Raw genomic sequence first — 17,721 nt, 5'->3', positions numbered from 1 at the left:
ATTTATTGGTTACAAAATTTCAAGTAAGACACCAAATATTTGATGGTAGGCCATGAATTACTGGATTTTCCAAGAGAAATAATTCATAATTCACTGGAGTGAATTGCCAAAAATATTTTTTACGCTGCAGCTGACAGACATTATTAACATAATGATATAATCTGATATATATGATATGATGTAATATAATATATAATAATGAAATCTGATATACCTTTAAGACATTGATTTGATCTAGTACAGTAGTTCCCCTCAAGAACTCCCCCCCCGACCAGTTGCCACCCACTTTTTATGGCCAGAATCCCTTGGCACTGACGAGTTTGTGTTCAAAAGTACCCCTCAAGAAAGGCCACCCCTCTAACATGACCAGCAGACAACATATTTGTGCAAAAATGTAAAATTGAACCCTCACAAGCAGCCAAATTTTATTATTAATATGTGTCCAAAACCAATAATTAATTCACACAGTAAGTTTAGTAATACGATTATCTTTCACGATGTCTGTTTCCAGATGTTTCTTTACTCAAAGAAGTGCTTTGCTAAAGTACATGTACCTCTACGGTTAGTATTATTAATGCTAACGATTAGAGGAAATGGGGTCAGCAATGTTTTGATAGAGTTTGGGCTTCACACAGCATTTTTTGGAGAATGATTTTGACTGGACATAATTGTTAAGATCATGACATGGACAGCATAGGCTAAATATAGATTCTGTGGATTAACACACATTGAGAAATAAACTTTGAACACAACAGGGTACCAGACAAAAACCATAAAATCATGTGACAGTACATTTATCACATCCTTGATAATCAAGGAATCTCATTTAGTCTACAAAAGTTTCGGCTGCATAATTAAATTGCAATACCATACAATTAGCAACATACAAATAAATCGTTACAAAACTTTAACATGTCATCACCTAAACAGAGAAATAATACTCCAGAAGGAAAAGTAAAAGTCATTAGACTTGACAACAATGGGGAGAGTTCACTTGATTATAAGTTTTACGTTGGGAAGACTCCAATAAACAATATCGTAACAGATAAGAAGAATATTCTGTAATGGTGGGAAAATGGCATAAATGGAAAGAGAATTATTTTAAATAGGAAACAATGTATGTACCAAGATTTAAATATCACTTTAGAATAGTTCTGCATGCCAACAATATCAAACTCACAATTTGCTCCTTAGAATAAGAACTATTAATTTATGTTACCTTCAAATAAGTCTGTTTTTAAGACAAGAACATTTGAATAATTAATGCTAATTTTAAATGAAGATATTAACTGCTTTAAGTTATATATAGATTTCTTACTACACCCCTCCCCCGATAACTCATGCATAGTGGGGTTCACAAACATAGATCGTTATATAAGCGAGGGTGTGAGTTATTAAGGGACCTCCAAAATTAAAAAAAATCCACTTATAAAGAGAGAAAACCATGGGTGGGGGGGAGGGAACTGGGCTGTTTAATGACTGAATCCTCCTTTTACAATCACGTCGATAATAATTGTGAAAAACACGCTTTTTCTAATGAAGTTTTTCATTATTCTGTATAAATAACATTTTTTTTCAAAATTTCCAACATGTAAAAGATCGTTCCAACTGGTTTCAACAACCATCACATGTACGTGAAAACAGGTGTATTATGTCACTGCTTTGTGTTTTGTTGATTAGTTTGGTTCTTGGAGTGGTTTTAAATAGTATACTAGGAAGTTGAGAGTCAAAGTAGCCAGAAACTAGACTATCTGTTGATATACCACCAAACAAGATTCCTTTTCTCAAAAACTACTAACATTTATTTCGTGAGACAATTGCCTACATCAAAACTCAATTTCTGTATTGTTCAATTAGTACAATATTGATGTTGTGGTTTCACTGAAAGTAATAGTGAAACTTCTTATCATCCCTGAGGATATCTCTAAGTGCCAGTTCAGAAATTCTCACAAAATTGCTTACCCACAATGATCCATATCTGTGAAACCAAGTTCTTTATTTTATGAAAAAGGTAGTTTATGTTACATAATAAAATTTATAACCATGTTCTATTGATCAATTGAAGTGATTTCACCCGACATACGACCAGGGCTGCTAGATTTTAAGCATGTAGGAAAATTGCGTGCCTTTTAACATTTTTTATATTCCACCTCCTTTATTTGAGTCAAAAAACATACTTAACATGATAGGGCCTAATACAAAGGAGGCCAGCTGTTAATTCGTTGCAACATCACAACAAATACTTCCACAAGTCAGTTATCAAAACATAGCTGGCACTTAATTAGGTTCTCAGAGAAATGCTTGCAGACATAGCTGTTACAGTAGATTGACACATTTTATGTTTAATACATATTGCATTTGTGATGATTACACTGAAGTAAAACTAAAAGATAGAATTAAAACACAAATTTCACTTAATAAAAGTTATTTAAATGGCATTTAAATATTAATGTACTGCCTACACTATGAGTAATTGACATTTTCATTTATCAAAATTTCCTTGAATATCTTTAATTAAGGTGTACTAAAAATGTCGTTTGGAAAGAAAATATAACCAATTATATGACTTCTTATTAAAAGCTGATAATTTTAAAATGTTAATTAAGGTTTCCAAGTCATATATACTGTTTTCGTCCATAAAACAAACGATATATCAATGTTTCAGTTACCAATTCTGATCACGATATTTTTTTCAAGTTCAAGAAATAGGGACCAGTATTCTTTGGTGTTATTTTCTGGTTTTTTAAAAAATGGGATCTACACCTTACCCCACATTATAAGCAGGTTTGCGAGTTATCGAGGGAGTGGTGTATATACACAATCATATATTATAGATACATATGCATCTCATAAATGTTGTCCCCCTCTGGAAAGGCCACCCATCTTATATGGCCACTGTAGTAAGTATGGCACTTATTATACCAGAGATCAAAGTTCAAAACCCCCAATGTGATTCACACTTGTTTTTATCAATTATTTATTTTGTTGATGTGCCTTTTCTTCATTTAATTAAGAAAGGGAATTCTATTACTAGAGATATTTTTTGTCTGAATATATATATAAAAATAACAGCAGAACATAACCAGTAAACAGATGATGTTGTCAAATGAGGTACTGTAAGAAAACAACTACTTCAATTTGTTATAAATTAGGATAGCCAAGATGTCGAGCATTAACATCATCCAAGTGAATAACATATTTCATAGGTGAAATACTCAAATACTTTCTCTAGCAGTGAAATATATCCATTATTCACTCAATACAGGTTATTTAGTGAGTAAATTAATCAGTGTTGTAAATCTAATCCAGATAAAAAATAGAATCACCTGAGAACTGTCTCACCAGATAAAGTGGATCCTTCACCTCCCTGATTCCACCAACAAGAAGGAATATTTTCAGATCTTCAGTGGGTCTGGGGAGGGGAAAGTTGTTGTTGATGAGGTACTGACACAAACATCTATCTGTTGGTTCCACCTGAACAGCTATAAAACATTATAAATACAGAAGCAAGTGTTACATGAAATAAGATGACTCATTTCTGAAAGCAAATCCTATGGTGGTATTAGACAAACTTTGAACTGGTTAATGACAACAGTGACACAATGTGCATTTATATAATATATATGTTGTTTGTTTTTAACACGCTTTGTTAGCACATGATTTGCTGATGGCAGCCAGCATAACTGGTGGAGAAGAACCAAGTAACCCCCCCCCCCCCAAATAAGAACCACTGAAGCTACTGGCAAGCTTTCTTACATACCACATTGGCCAAGTCTGAGACTGCTATTTGCACAGTTGGACATGCCAGGCTACCTATCCAATGCAAGCAGATGACAACCATTGATTTTAGATTTTGCATAATTAGTACAAATATTTGGTGAAAATTCAACATTCTGAATCATACTGACAAAATTCCAATAACTTTTTAGACATGCTTTTTGTAGAACAGAGTCATGACAGACTGGTGCAGAGAATGGACTGTAAATAGTTTCAAAAATTGTGGCAAAAATAAAATAAAAGGAAAGATGCTGATGATCCTTGTGAGAAAAACTTATTCATGGTTATTGTTTGGGCCAAAAATGTTGAAGGATTTAAAGGTTCTCAAGAGATATACCATTTGTTCACCTTAGACCTCAACTGTTACTGACTGTGTACTGGTATGTACAGACTCACAGCAAAAGACTGTATACAAATTATCACTTGTAATCAACCAATTATTTATTCTAACTGGGCTGCCAAGATTCTGACAAATTTATGCTAGGATCCCTGATTAGCACACTCATGAGTTGGCACATCACTTTAAATTAAAATTCATAATTTTCAGCTTGCCACTGCAAATTCGTAGATTTGATCATACTGCCTAACACAAAACTTCTTTGGCCTATTATACCCCAACCCCTTCTGATAGCAACATCATCCCAAACAGTCATCAAAGAAAACTAAACCAAAATTCATTAATACATGTTTTCCTGTTATGAACCCATATAGAGGGTGAAGCTTTGTAAAAAAATATTTGTAACAATTTAGTACTGTTGACCACTTGGCTTGCTACAAGAACCTTTGGGGATGGAGCCAAAACAGTACCCATTTTACACAAAAATTACCATAATATCAAGTAAATTTCCATCCAATAAGTTTAGGATATAGAGCAAAAGACAGACTGATATACAGGCTGATGAAGTTTTAAAAATGCATGTGGGTCATGCTGTTGCATTGTGATATCATGAAAGCTGCATCACAAATGGACCATCATCATTGTTTATTAAGTTACCAATATCTTGCCAAGGACATCATTGGCCTCCATCGCCCGAAGAAAAAACCCTGGGTTACAGAAGAGATTCTGAAGTTGTGTGATGCCCGAAGAGAACTAAAAAGCACCAGACACACAACAGGGGCATTGAAGTATCGAGAAATAAACAAGAATATCAGAAAAAACTTGAGCAAAGCAAAAGAAAATTGGATTGGACAAAAGTGCACAGAAATGGAGAACAGTCTGATAAAGAATAACAGCAAAAAGGCATTCCAAATTGTGAAAGACCTCACCAGATAGAAACAACCAAGAGTCAGTACCATTCAAGACAAAAATGGAAAATGCCTCACAGAATCGAGTGACATTGCTGAAAGATGGACTGAGTATTGCAAAGAACACTACAACCATCAGTCCACAGGAGACCCAGAGGTGCTAGAAGTTCCAAACTCCTCAAATGATGATGACTTCCCCATTCTCAAAGAAGAGGTGGAGTCAGCAATAAGAGCACTGAAGAATGGGAAGGCAGCTGGAGTAGACAACATCCCTGCTGAACTTATCAAGAATGGGGGAGAATCAGTGAAAGAGCTACTAACAAAAATCTGCAACAAGATCTGGCAGACAGGTGAATGGCCAACACAATGGACCCAGTCACTGATTATAACACTTCCCAAAAAAGGCAATCTCCAGCTGTGCCAAAATTACAGAACTATCAGTTTGATCAGCCATGCTAGTAAGGTAATGCTGAAGATCATCTTGAACAGACTGAAACCACAAGCAGAAGAAATAATCACTGAAGAACAGGCCGGGTTCCGGAGTGGAAGAAGCACAACAGAACAAATATTCAATCTCAGGGTTCTGTACGAAAAGTACTTGCAACACCAACAAGACATCTATCATGTGTTCATAGATTTCAAAAAGGCCTTTGACAGAGTGTGGCATGAGGCATTGTGGGGCACAATGAAGAAGTATAATATGGGTCAAAAGTTAACCAATACCATCAAGCAGCTGTACGCCAAGGCTACCAGTGCAGTAATTGCCCAAGGTGCTGTGGGGGACTGGTTCCGGACAACAGTGGGAGTGCGTCAAGGCTGTCTGCTGTTACCCACGCTTTTCAACATCTACTTAGAGCGCATCATGAGCAAAGCCCTGGAAAACCACTGTGGGACAGTCAGCATTGGAGGGCGTAACATCACCAACCTCCGCTTTGCAGATGACATTGATGGGCTGGCAGGCAGTGAAGACGAGCTAGCCACCTTAGTTAAGAACCTGGATGAAACATCTTCCAGATTTGACATAGAGATAAGCGCTGAGAAGACAAAACTGATGACAAATAGTGGCAAACAAATCTCAGCCAAGATTAAAGTCAGAGGACATGAAATGGAAACAGTGAGCCAGTTCAAATATCTTGGTTCCATAATCACTGAAGAGGGATCAAGAGCAGAAATTTTGTCAAGAGCAGCACAAACAATGGCAGCTATGTCAAAGCTAAGACCCATCTGGAGAGACAAGAATATCTGTCTGAAAACTAAAATCAGACTATTGCGAGCTCTAGTCATCTCAGTCTTTTTGTACTCATGTGAGGCATGGACCCTGACAGCAGAATTACAACGAAGAATCCAGTCACTTGAAATGAGATGCTACGGAACCATCCTTGGCATCTCTTACATGGACCACATCACAAATGAAGAAGTGCGTAACACCATCAGGTGCAAAGTAGGCCAATATGAGGACCTCCTCACCACCGTCAAAAAGAGAAAGTTGAAATGGTATGGCCATGTCACTAGAGCCAACAGTCTATCCACAACAGTCCTGCAGGGTAGCATCCAGAGTGGCAGAAGGAGAGGTAGACAAAGAAAAAAGTGGACTGACAACATCACAGAATGGACCAGGAAAAGTTTTGCGGAGACACAGGCATTGGCACATGATCAAGACAAGTGGAGGGAACTGGTCAGATGTTCAGTAGCACAATGCCTCAACGACCACACTAGGTCATGAGACTGATGATGATGATGATGATGATGATGATCTTGCAAAGAATGATGGTAATGGTGTTAGATACAGATGGGTGAATGTGAATGGTTCTATGAAATTCTATATTTAAAACTACTTACCCTGGGGAATTATCTTGATGCAGTTTTTGTTCAAATTGGGCTAAGAATAGAAATAAAATAAATTATCATCAGAAACATTAGATATAAAACTTGGTAATGAATATGAAAATGTATTAAAAACAAACTAGTGTATTTTATGTAATTTTTCCTACACAAAAAAAATCATGATTAATTTCCTGAAAAATTATATGTTAATAAATGATTATCATTGACCGTGTACAAACAGTAAAAGGAATGTACCCAAAAAAGTTCCATAGAACACAAGCTACTCAACAACCTAACGGTACAAACTAACAAAATGTATATTTTCAGCCTCATTCTTCTCTCAACTCAAGAATCCAATTACAATAAAAATAAAAGTACTCAAAAAGATTCTTGTTGTTATTAGTGAATGAAAGAGAGAGAGAGAGAGAAAGAGAGAGGATAATGTCACAGTGTGCAAGCTCGTCTGCATTTAGATTTTACTTCTTTGCAACTGTTATGCTGTTATATTGTGTAATATTGGCAAAATGATTAAGATGGTGTGAACATGTATTAGTTATTGGTATTATTTATTGGTAAACTGAATGCAACGATATGAGACCATTTGTCAAGAAATTAAGTGTAATTTGTATTCTTATATCAACAGTAACCTCATTGTCAAATTGCAATAAAAAAATATAAAGAACTTGAGATCATATTTTAGTTAATGCACACAAGATTGTGTGTGTTTGCATGAAAGATAGGAAACTTTGTCAGTGTACAAGACTGTATTTATTCAGGGCGGTTTTTATTTGTAGCTTATGTAAAGAGAAAAAAGACTATTTTCAGTTACCTGATGATTGTTGTAATCCTCATGTATTACGACACTACTATATTCCATTATCAATTAACACTTCCAAATCAACAATCATTCTTATTTTAATTATGATATACACCCAGTCTGTCACAACAAGCACATGGCTATGCAGTGTTATTTACATGCAAAATAAATATGCTCAGAGCTTTGGTTATTCCAGTTGAAACCAGATAGAGGATAAGAATCGACAGAAGAACAAGAAACAAACCATCAATTCAAATTTTTTGTATTGTTTCACAGAAAAAAAAAGAAACATATTCATCTGGTTTCAAGAAGCCACAAACTCCAAGAAAACTGGTAGTCGCAAATAAAAGTCTGCATAAGACACAAGACCAATCACATTTAACTTGAACCGTGTAGTTACAATGGCTTGATACTTTCAGCTTCTTTTCCTCATATCGGTATGGTTCTTACACTGTTGATGACTTACCCACATTATTCTGCTGATATCCAACAACCAGAATTTAAACAACCATACAGAAATGAAATATAAAGACAAGAAAGAAAAAAAATCTATTTTAGTATAAGTGACCTTGACCTTGACCTTTAAGTTAATTACACTATCATATATTTTAAATTATGCTGAATACTATAAACATAAACTTAAGTTCCTGAGAAGAAATTTAATGCAAAAGCAACTATTTTTATTTAGCAACCATGACCTTCAGTAAACTGACCTATGAATTAATAATGTTCTTTCTTTGGTTTAAAAGCAATTCTATAAAGTTTTGTTAAATTCTAACCATCAAACTAAAGGTTTTTGTGCAAGAAAGAAATATTTAAAAATTCTACTTTTTTCTAGGTGACTTTGACCTTGAAGCTACTAATATAGTGATACATAAATTGATTAAATTCTTTCTCTGAAATATGACTAATAAAACTTAAGTTATTGTGCAACATCTGTTTTTATGAATGGTGATTCTGGGCTTCATGCTACTAATTTCAAAATGAACAGGTCTTTTTTGTAGCCATTTGAAGGGAAACACACCTATTAAGTTGTGTCTATTAGAACTAAGTTAAAACGTTGAACTAAGACAGATCTGTACAGACAACAGTAAACCATAACAGCCTGCAATTTTCATTGACTGGGTATCAAAGGCACTGTTGACCACAATTTTCAGATCGTTATGACTCATAGATAATTAGCAGAGAAACTCTTGAAAATGTGGCAATTTATAATTCTGCTGCATAAAATAAAAGTAAAAATCGCAGCATGATCATACTGCAATCGGAAGTTTTATCTGAATACATATTGTGGATTACTTATTAAGACACGTATATGTATCAAGTCATAGAACTACTGGTAATAGTGTCATAGAAACTAATTGCAAAACTTAAGACAAATAAATGTAGCCTGGAATATACATCACAGTATTTAGTTTTGTTTTATACACCTGATGAAGCTGCTTTAAATCAAGCTACATGACTGTAAATAGCAGAGTATGAGAAACTCAACTGAACACAAATGTTTACCAAGGTACTGACACAAAACAGATTGACAGACAGACATCAATCCATTAGCTACAGTTGCATTTTGACTAAATGAAGTTTTCATATGAATTTTAAAGCTTCTCTGGTTTGGATTCTTTCCATCACATCTGTGTTTGGTGTAAAATTCATCTTCAATAATAAGAAAGTAAGCTTTGTTTTTAATATTTATTTCTTATCTTCAGAAAAAAGTATGAAAAGTTTAGCAAAAATAAGGAGTAAACAGTTTACCCAGAGAGACAGCACTCTGTCTTGAAGATACTTGCTGAATACTATTGTATACCTGCAAAAAAGTTAAGCTTCAATACAAATATGCAGGCAAGAACACAAACACATATTAACTCAGTGTCCTTGTGCCTTTTAAAGAAAAAATGGAAATTATAACGTGATGGCATGTGTACTGTTGTGCAACTTCACCTTATACATCCGCTACTTCAGTCTGTTATACATCTTGCTAGTCAATATGTTGTACAGAAAATAAAAATAAAATCTGTTTGCTAAGAGTGATTCTTGGATAAATTTCATCTTGTGGGTGAAAAACAATGTAATTTAACCCACAAGATGAAATATATCCATTTATTCACTAGTTTCAAGTACTTCCCAAACTGCCCTAGCGCTAACTGTTTCTACATAAAACACTAAACATTTGAACAGTATTTTAGCTCCCGATGTTGATTCAATGAAGAAATTAAATAATAACAAACATATTGATATGCAGTTCCTAATGGATAGAAATATACATATTATCTTAGTTAATCTGTCATGATTATCTGAAAACACATCACTGTCTTGACTTTTGAAGAATTTATTCTCAGTAATTCACTTAATTAAATCAGGACTTAATTAGTTTTGTACCTTTTTGTACATCCCGTTATAAATTTTATGTTCCATTTTTCTGATTGTGAAAGGTTATTCTCTACTAGAATCAAGAGTGGGTTAACAAACAGGATCACACAAAGAACTCTAAACTACCTGATGACAATTAAATGAAAGTACAGAAAGACTTTGTCTAAACAACTTTAATTTGAATGGGGCAATGACAATATATAGGAAAATATATAGGGAAGTAAACAAACAATGAACGTCATTTTACTTAAATTCAAAGACAAATAAGTTTCCCATTAAATCATAATATAATTCAGTGAAATTAAACATAGTATTTAAAGATATGTACTTATACATTTAATTCATCTTAACTTTAAAAAAAAATAATCTTGATGCTATAACAAATTTCTTGGGAGATCACTTTGCATAAATCTCTTTTGGAAGAAATTAGAATGAAATATAGTAAACAGTCCATACATGTAATGCTGAAATTATTTTTTGTAATAACTGGTGGGATATCTTTACAAAATATAATAATACAACTGCCCTTAAGAGCTGAGGCTTGCAGAATTAAATATTCATGTTGAAATTTAGTAATTCCACATCGATGTCAGGTTGTTTACTTCACAAACAATGATGAATGTAAACAGATGGTATGACCATCAACTAATAATTTATGTAAATGCTATAATTTTGCTTGAAGCACACCCTAAAACAGGGTGAAAGATAAGATGACCAAAATAAACTATGGACAAAGGCAAGGATATGCTGGAGATAATTACTTTGCTCTGTGTAATGTTTCTGACATTACATCAAATTTTTCTGGATCTCTGTACAATTCATTGACATCTGTTCCTCCAATCACAAGCAAAAATGGAGTCTGGCAATCTGAAATGAAATCCATCCACAGAAATAAGATTTTAAGATCTATTTATATTTTACTCTGTAAAGGATTACTTTTATCTTAAGAATTTTGCAATTCTACAAACTGCATAAAGCCCTGATCTAAAATCACACTGTGTACCAGTGGATATTGGTCTATGCAATTTGTTCGGAGGAATCAGAACAGACAACACAAACCCTAGTTTGCTGGTGCACGATGCAACAGAATGAGGGTCTATAATGTTTGCAGTTGGAATTACAAGCAAGTATAAATGATAAGTATTTAATAAAATGATACTGACCAAATATTATATTTAATGAAATTTTGAAAACATGTTTTTACACATTTCCCTTTTATTAATACTTCACAACACTTTTATTATTTTCATTTTTACTGGTTCTGTCAATATAAAAAGTTCTGTCAGTATGCCATGCTGCCCATTTGGAATAAAAAACAAAAAAGTTGTACAAATGTATTTGACAGAACAAAAATGTGGCATTCCAGATTGAAAGACCACAACCATTTCTTTTCCAAATTTTTTGTGAAAACCATATAAATATTAATATTGTATCATTTAATCACGTAAAACAGATGGCTGCCTTTACTAAATCAAATACTGAATGTAAGTCTATGCAACATTGTAAATGGCAATGGATTCTCCTCATAAAATAAAAATCTGATTAGATCTTGACAAGCAGCCTTTTCAATGAAAATAAAAATTTTTTATTACCTTTAAAATATTTGACAAAAATGATCAATAGGGACTTAAGAAACCCAGATTGCAATAGTTTTGTGGCCACAGAGCAAAAGTTTCTTCTGAATGACAGTTCAGAAAATTTTTAACAAATTATGTCCCATTTATAATTCACAGAGTTGAATTTTTAATGAAATGTTTGAATAAAACCACATTACATTCAGAGTTGCACAGTAAGTTACCCTCCCTCCTCTTCTTCCTCCTTCCCAAACCAGCCAAAGTCAAAATGCATAAAATATTCATTACCAGGGTTGAATCTAGGGCATGTTTTTACACCATGGGCACAATACAAAAGTCCTTTAGAAAAATCCTGCCTAACCACACAGTAAGTTGTACACTGCTGGTATTTAAATGTACCATCACTTAACTTTTTTTATCTTCTGAACAGTACAGTAATGATAGCTAAGGCATCTACATCATGGTGTCACATATCAAAATACAATGTGATTTAAGTATGAGAATATAACATGAGCTAGTTAAAACAGTCTGGTTCTCAAAAACACAAGTACTCATTACTGTTTAAAAGAAAGAGAAAAAATATTAACACTCACATCCATTCTCCCAATAAACACAACATGAATAATTGACACATACCAATCTTATATTAAGTTCCATATACTGTTGGCACATTCAGTCACTCTTGACTTATGTTCACATAAAGACTTTCCAACATTTATGATTTAAGTACTTTACTACAGCCTACATTCTGATTGGTAATTACTGTTTACCCTGAACTAGATCAGACTGGTAAAACAAACAATAACAACCAATCAGAACTGTAAGTAGGCTATTCCCTGAATAACATACCCAAAGCACATATTCATCAAAATTCCCCAAATGTATATGAAGGCTTTATGTCCATTCTTATGAGATTTGATCTTGAACTGTTCTCTTAATAAAAGAATATCATCACAGTTAATGCAAGGTCCACTGTAACACCTAACTATGTAATGGGATGATCCATTAAAAATCTAAAATGGCCACCATCACTTAACAGGCTTGAGGCAGGTGCTCTGGATTTTTGTTGTTTCTTATGTCATATGTATTTGCTGATTGTGTTCGTCTACATTGGTGGTTTCATCATGCATTGGCTGATCTGGGTGTTTCTTCATTTGCTTCATTGGCAGAACTGTTAAGACTTTTTCAAAGTCATTATGTCCCACTTGAACTACAACCATCTTTTGTTTTGAACCTGAAGCCAACATGTTATACTTAGTCGAACCATGTCTGCTATAAAGGACCCTCATTAACTGCATTAACTCCTTGGCACTCAATACTACATTTTGCATTAGATTTAACAACCTGGGACTACATTCATCTTTACTTAAATGTAAATGACTGTGGAAAAAAAATGTCAGGCAATGAGCCAAAGTGAGTGCATTTAACACCCTCTGGTTACTCCATCAAGTCTCTCTCATCCCACTCCTGTGGAGACGGAAGTGCTGACATCACAAAGAACTCTAAAATTCACTATCTTAACTACACTATAACATTCAATTTGAATACACATTGCTAGAACTGGTGCAAACCTCAGTCACAATTAAACGAAGGTCCATTAATTTTTTTTACCTCTACTACCCTTCTCCGAGTCAAAAGAAAAACAAAAGGACTGAATAACTCTTCTTGAAGCAGTTTCCTAACCTACTGGAGTATGGAAATTTGACAGATGGCAACCTGATTATTGTTAGAGATTTTGATTCTCACTTTGGTTGTCCTGGAAATTCATACAGATAAAAGATCCAGGAGTTTATTCACATTTTGAACATCAAAATATCCAACCCACCCATAAACATATGCTGCACTAGAAAGAAATAGATGACCAACACACCTACCACACTGCATGCTTTGATATAGCAACCACACAAGCAACCCTAGCAAGTGGGGGGGGGGGGCAAAAATCCTATGAAGCAATTTGCAAGGGGGGGAGGGTACTGTCAGTAAAATGTCACAAAAACCGATCCTTAACATCCTTTTTCAGCATGGCCACCAGTAGCTTCTCGTGGGTCGGTGGTTCTTCCCTGGGTTCTCTTGGGATCTTCCTCCACCATTAATACTAGCTGCTATGCATAACCTATCTTGTGCTGAAAAATGGCATTAAACCCCACAACAACAACTACAGTGTGACCATAGTGAGATAGACATAATGCACCGTAAAAGGTAAGTCTCTGAGAATTAGACCTAACTCTCCAAGTATGAGTATTCATATGATGGTGAACTGTTTATGTCCTTGTTGGATTACACTTATCATTACGAGTTTTAACTTCAAGAAATTTAACCATTTATATTGTTTTAAGTGCACAGAACAAGAATTATGCTGAATAAAATATTCTTAAGTTTAATGAAAAATGGATGCAAACAGTAATTTCTTATTTGTGATTTAATTAAAAGCAACAAATTCTTTCATTTTTACTGTGTCAAGTTTCTGTACCTTTGAGAAGAATGCCAGACTTATAAGCATGAATTCCGATGACAAGTCCAACTTTGTTTTCATCCAGAAAAGTCTTAAAGTGATGCAAGTCAGAAAAATCTCCAGGGACATGGAGAAAACACTCTATATTCTGATGTTCAAGGTGGCATCTGCAAAGATATTTAACTGATTTTGTGACATCATTATCTTTATAATTAGGTAGTTAACCCTTTACTGACCAATGGATAAAAAATATCAACTCTTTTATAACAAAAATATACAATGAATTTCAAAAGATCACTCTCTTTGGTGTTGTATCATGTGACTCTTACTTCAGAGGCTACACTTGTAAATTGCATGCAAAACAGCACAAGCAGCTGCCAGAAAAAAATGCATTGTTTCATAACTTATGACTGAAGGTGTTATCATACTGTTTTTTTAAATTCAATAAATGATTCATTAATTACCAAATTTTCAAATGACTATACATGTGTATATGGTTTCATGAACCAATACAGTAATATATTGTATATAATCATGTACAAATCAGATCAAACTGCAAAATGCATAGACCCAGATGAACAAATAAGAGACAAACAGTTATTAGTATGAAAACAAAGTCATATGGATAGCGTTCTTTTGCATACCAGGGCCCAGCAATGTGGAATGAATTGCCCACTGAACATAAAGACACAGTGATCACATTCAAGAGGGCTCTCAAAACTTACTTATTTCGACTGCAAGAACAAACTTAAAGACCTAATAATGTTTCCTACCTTAAATATTCTAAGCATGTTTTTTCTATGTTTTCTAATTTCATGGTGTTTGTGTTTGTAATCATATCATTATATATGTTTTTTATCTTATAGGTGTTGTCTAATGTTGTAAAGCGCTTAGAGCTTCTAAAGATTAGGCACTATACAAAGTCCTCATTATTATTACCGGTTTTATTATTATTATAATGTCAGACTTGGCACAATACCAAGTAAGCCACCTCAGATTAGGCGCTATACAAAGTCCTCATTATTATTACCGGTATTATTATTATTATAATGTCAGACTTGGCACAATACCAAGTAAGCCATCTCAACCCAACGAAACACAAGTGACATCACAGCAAAGGGAAGCATTAGCTAGTCTTTAGAAACACTAATGCAGGACAACTTTAAAGTTTCTTTAAAGTGTGTAATTGGTTAAAAGATGTTCAAATAATGTCCATAAGATGAAAGGTAACACTAGTGCACGTCATTATTAACAAATATCACAAGACTTTCAAAAGTTGTATCCTTACATACCAAAATCAAATTTATATTTTTCACTGACTTCATTCTCTGAAGCAGTGAAACTTCTGGCTAAACTTTTTCATGAATCTATACACTGGGATTCTTGTACGTATTAGAAACCGACAAAGCAATTAAAACTGGGATAAGATGCAGAAATTACAGTATGAAAATGAGTGACATGATCATCATTCAACTACAATAATAATCATATGATGATTGTGGTAATGATAATAATAATAATATCGGTGACATACTGTCTCGATGTTTGTTGTATTATAATTATTTGATTATCATTACATAATTCTCTGGATGGTTGTGCTGTTACCAGCGCAAGATTTCATGGGGGTGATCAGAAGAACACTGACAGTCATTGCTGGCCACTATGCTGGGTTATACAGCTACTTGTTGACCATGTTAAATATTTCACAATGGTATATCTTCTCAACACGTCAGACCATGTACTTCCTGAAGAAAAAAACAAAAAAAAATCCCCAACAAATATGTGAAATTTGATCATGTCAAAAGACAGCTTTCCCAGAATCAAGTCAAGGAGTTTGATCAACTTTACTAAAAGTATGCATAGGATAGGTTTTATGTAAAAACTTTAACTATCAGAATTTTTCGTGATATAAACCTTGTTTGCGGTTTCTATACTTTTACCTGTGCCAGGTAGACTAATTCAAGATCTTGACAAATGACAATAAGTGCATATTTGTCAATAAGTATGTTTCAGCAGTTTAAATCTTTGCAAAAATATCTGATTTTCAAAAACTGACAAGATAGGTCTCTTTAAGTGAAGAAATATATTTTTCTTATCATTTAAAGGCATAATTAATGAATAACAAAGTACTAACTTCTGCAAATATTCTAATTTTTAACTGGAATATATCTAACAATTGTAAAAAAATCAAGTATGCACTGATTCTGAAGTGCTGTACTTGGCATAATTTCTTCAAATTAAATGTTAGAGAGTATGCAGTTCAATAAAAAAATTTAATCAAAATTTCTACAAATATGATCCAATTATTACACGTTTATATTTTACATATTAATTCGGAAAACGAAAGCAGCAGTCATCTGGGGCATACAAGTACACTTGTAACGAAAGCTTGTAGACACGATTTGAAAATATTTCAAAGAAACCATCATTACCGTGTATCAGGTCATGATCTTCCGTGTACAATTTTTCATCAACAGTGTCTTGCAGTGCACATCCGCGAGAAGAACCGGAAGTCCACAGCTAGAACCACTGCCAAACATCCACGCTGAGAACCAATTCAAGAGTAATTTCCCTTTATTAGCAATTGTACGAAGAAGAAGAACTAGAACAAAAAAGATCATGTGTGAGTGTGTGTAAATAGGATTCTTAACAACAAAAGAGATAATAAATGTGTTACCTCTGCCTCTTCAAGTAAAGTGAAATAACAATATTTCTTCGTGCACGGAGTACTGTAATAAAGCGAAGGCATATGAAAACACACATCTCTCTCTCTCTCTCATATTTGATATTTCAATTCAACATGACTAAGTCACCACATATATTTCTTACGTTTACAAAGAACATTTCTTTCCAAAATATTAACCTCAAAACTTATTTCTGCTACTAAATATGACATCATCAGTAACTCTCTCTCTCTCTCTCACACACACACACACACGTCACACAGAGCAACAGTGAATCTCACAAATTTATCTCTCTCTCTCTCTATCTCTCTCATTTAGATACACTCGCGATATGAATTAAATAAGCGCACGAGCTACCGCACCTTAACAAAATTCAGGTGAAATTAAGGGACCTTTTGGAATCCTCGATTAATATGGGTAAATCCTGACAACGAACAAACGATTCGTAGTACAATGGACGTAATTATAAATCGTATTGCAGTCTCCCTTACACCATCCTCACCTCGAACTAGCCCCACTTCTTTCAGAATGTTTAAATTTCTTTATAAGTCTCGCATACAGATCTCAAAAGAAATGTCAAAGTTTCAGATCTCTATATCACTGTACAAATTCAGAACATTTTTTTTTTTTGGCTGGGGGGTTGTATTTTTTAAATCCTGTAACCATTAAATTGTGGAATACGAGCATTTACATCAGCGATCATAACATTTTCACCAGTAACCCAAACAATTAAAGGCATTTTCTAGCAATACTCAAAATCATTCCTAAGTTTATTCAAATTCTGTGTCCAATAATCAATCTAGTCAATCTAGGAACTTCACGAAGCGCTTTTGCTCTGTCATGTAGCGCCTACTAATATGGGGTATGTAATACCACTCAAATATTTGCATCCGTACTTTAAACCAGCCACTAGATTCGTGTTTCTCTACAACACAATAATAAATATAGTCTATTCTGCAAATGTACAGAAATCAACGA

General features: G+C 34.0%; 1 protein-coding gene across 3 annotated transcripts in view; it reads right to left on the bottom strand.

The window, feature by feature from the left end:
* The window catches only part of LOC149775699 (glycosyltransferase 1 domain-containing protein 1-like), a 30,488-nt gene extending 13,958 nt beyond the window's left edge, over positions 1 to 16,530 (bottom strand). For 2 of the 3 annotated variants that reach the window (XM_089943562.1, XM_089943564.1), the window contains exons 1-7: positions 16,492 to 16,530; positions 15,637 to 15,804; positions 14,078 to 14,226; positions 10,795 to 10,900; positions 9,419 to 9,470; positions 6,862 to 6,901; positions 3,327 to 3,482 (exon numbers count right to left, since the gene is read on the bottom strand). In XM_089943562.1, coding sequence (XP_089799688.1) covers positions 3,327 to 3,482; positions 6,862 to 6,901; positions 9,419 to 9,470; positions 10,795 to 10,900; positions 14,078 to 14,226; positions 15,637 to 15,710 — 577 coding nt within the window. In that variant the 5' untranslated portion in view covers positions 15,711 to 15,804; positions 16,492 to 16,530. Of the gene's footprint in view, positions 1 to 3,326; positions 3,483 to 6,861; positions 6,902 to 9,418; positions 9,471 to 10,794; positions 10,901 to 14,077; positions 14,227 to 15,636; positions 15,805 to 16,491 lie in introns of those variants that run through there. The other variant, XM_089943565.1, reaches the window with a different exon arrangement.
* Positions 16,531 to 17,721: the final 1,191 nt, after the last annotated feature.

Source organism: Sinohyriopsis cumingii, chromosome 19 (genome assembly GCF_028554795.1).
Source record: "Sinohyriopsis cumingii isolate HCF-2022 chromosome 19, ASM2855479v2, whole genome shotgun sequence".
NCBI classification, from domain to species: Eukaryota; Metazoa; Mollusca; class Bivalvia; order Unionida; family Unionidae; genus Sinohyriopsis; species Sinohyriopsis cumingii.
The sequence above is the reverse complement of the archived record's forward strand: the minus strand, read 5'-3'. Positions and strand labels throughout refer to the sequence as shown.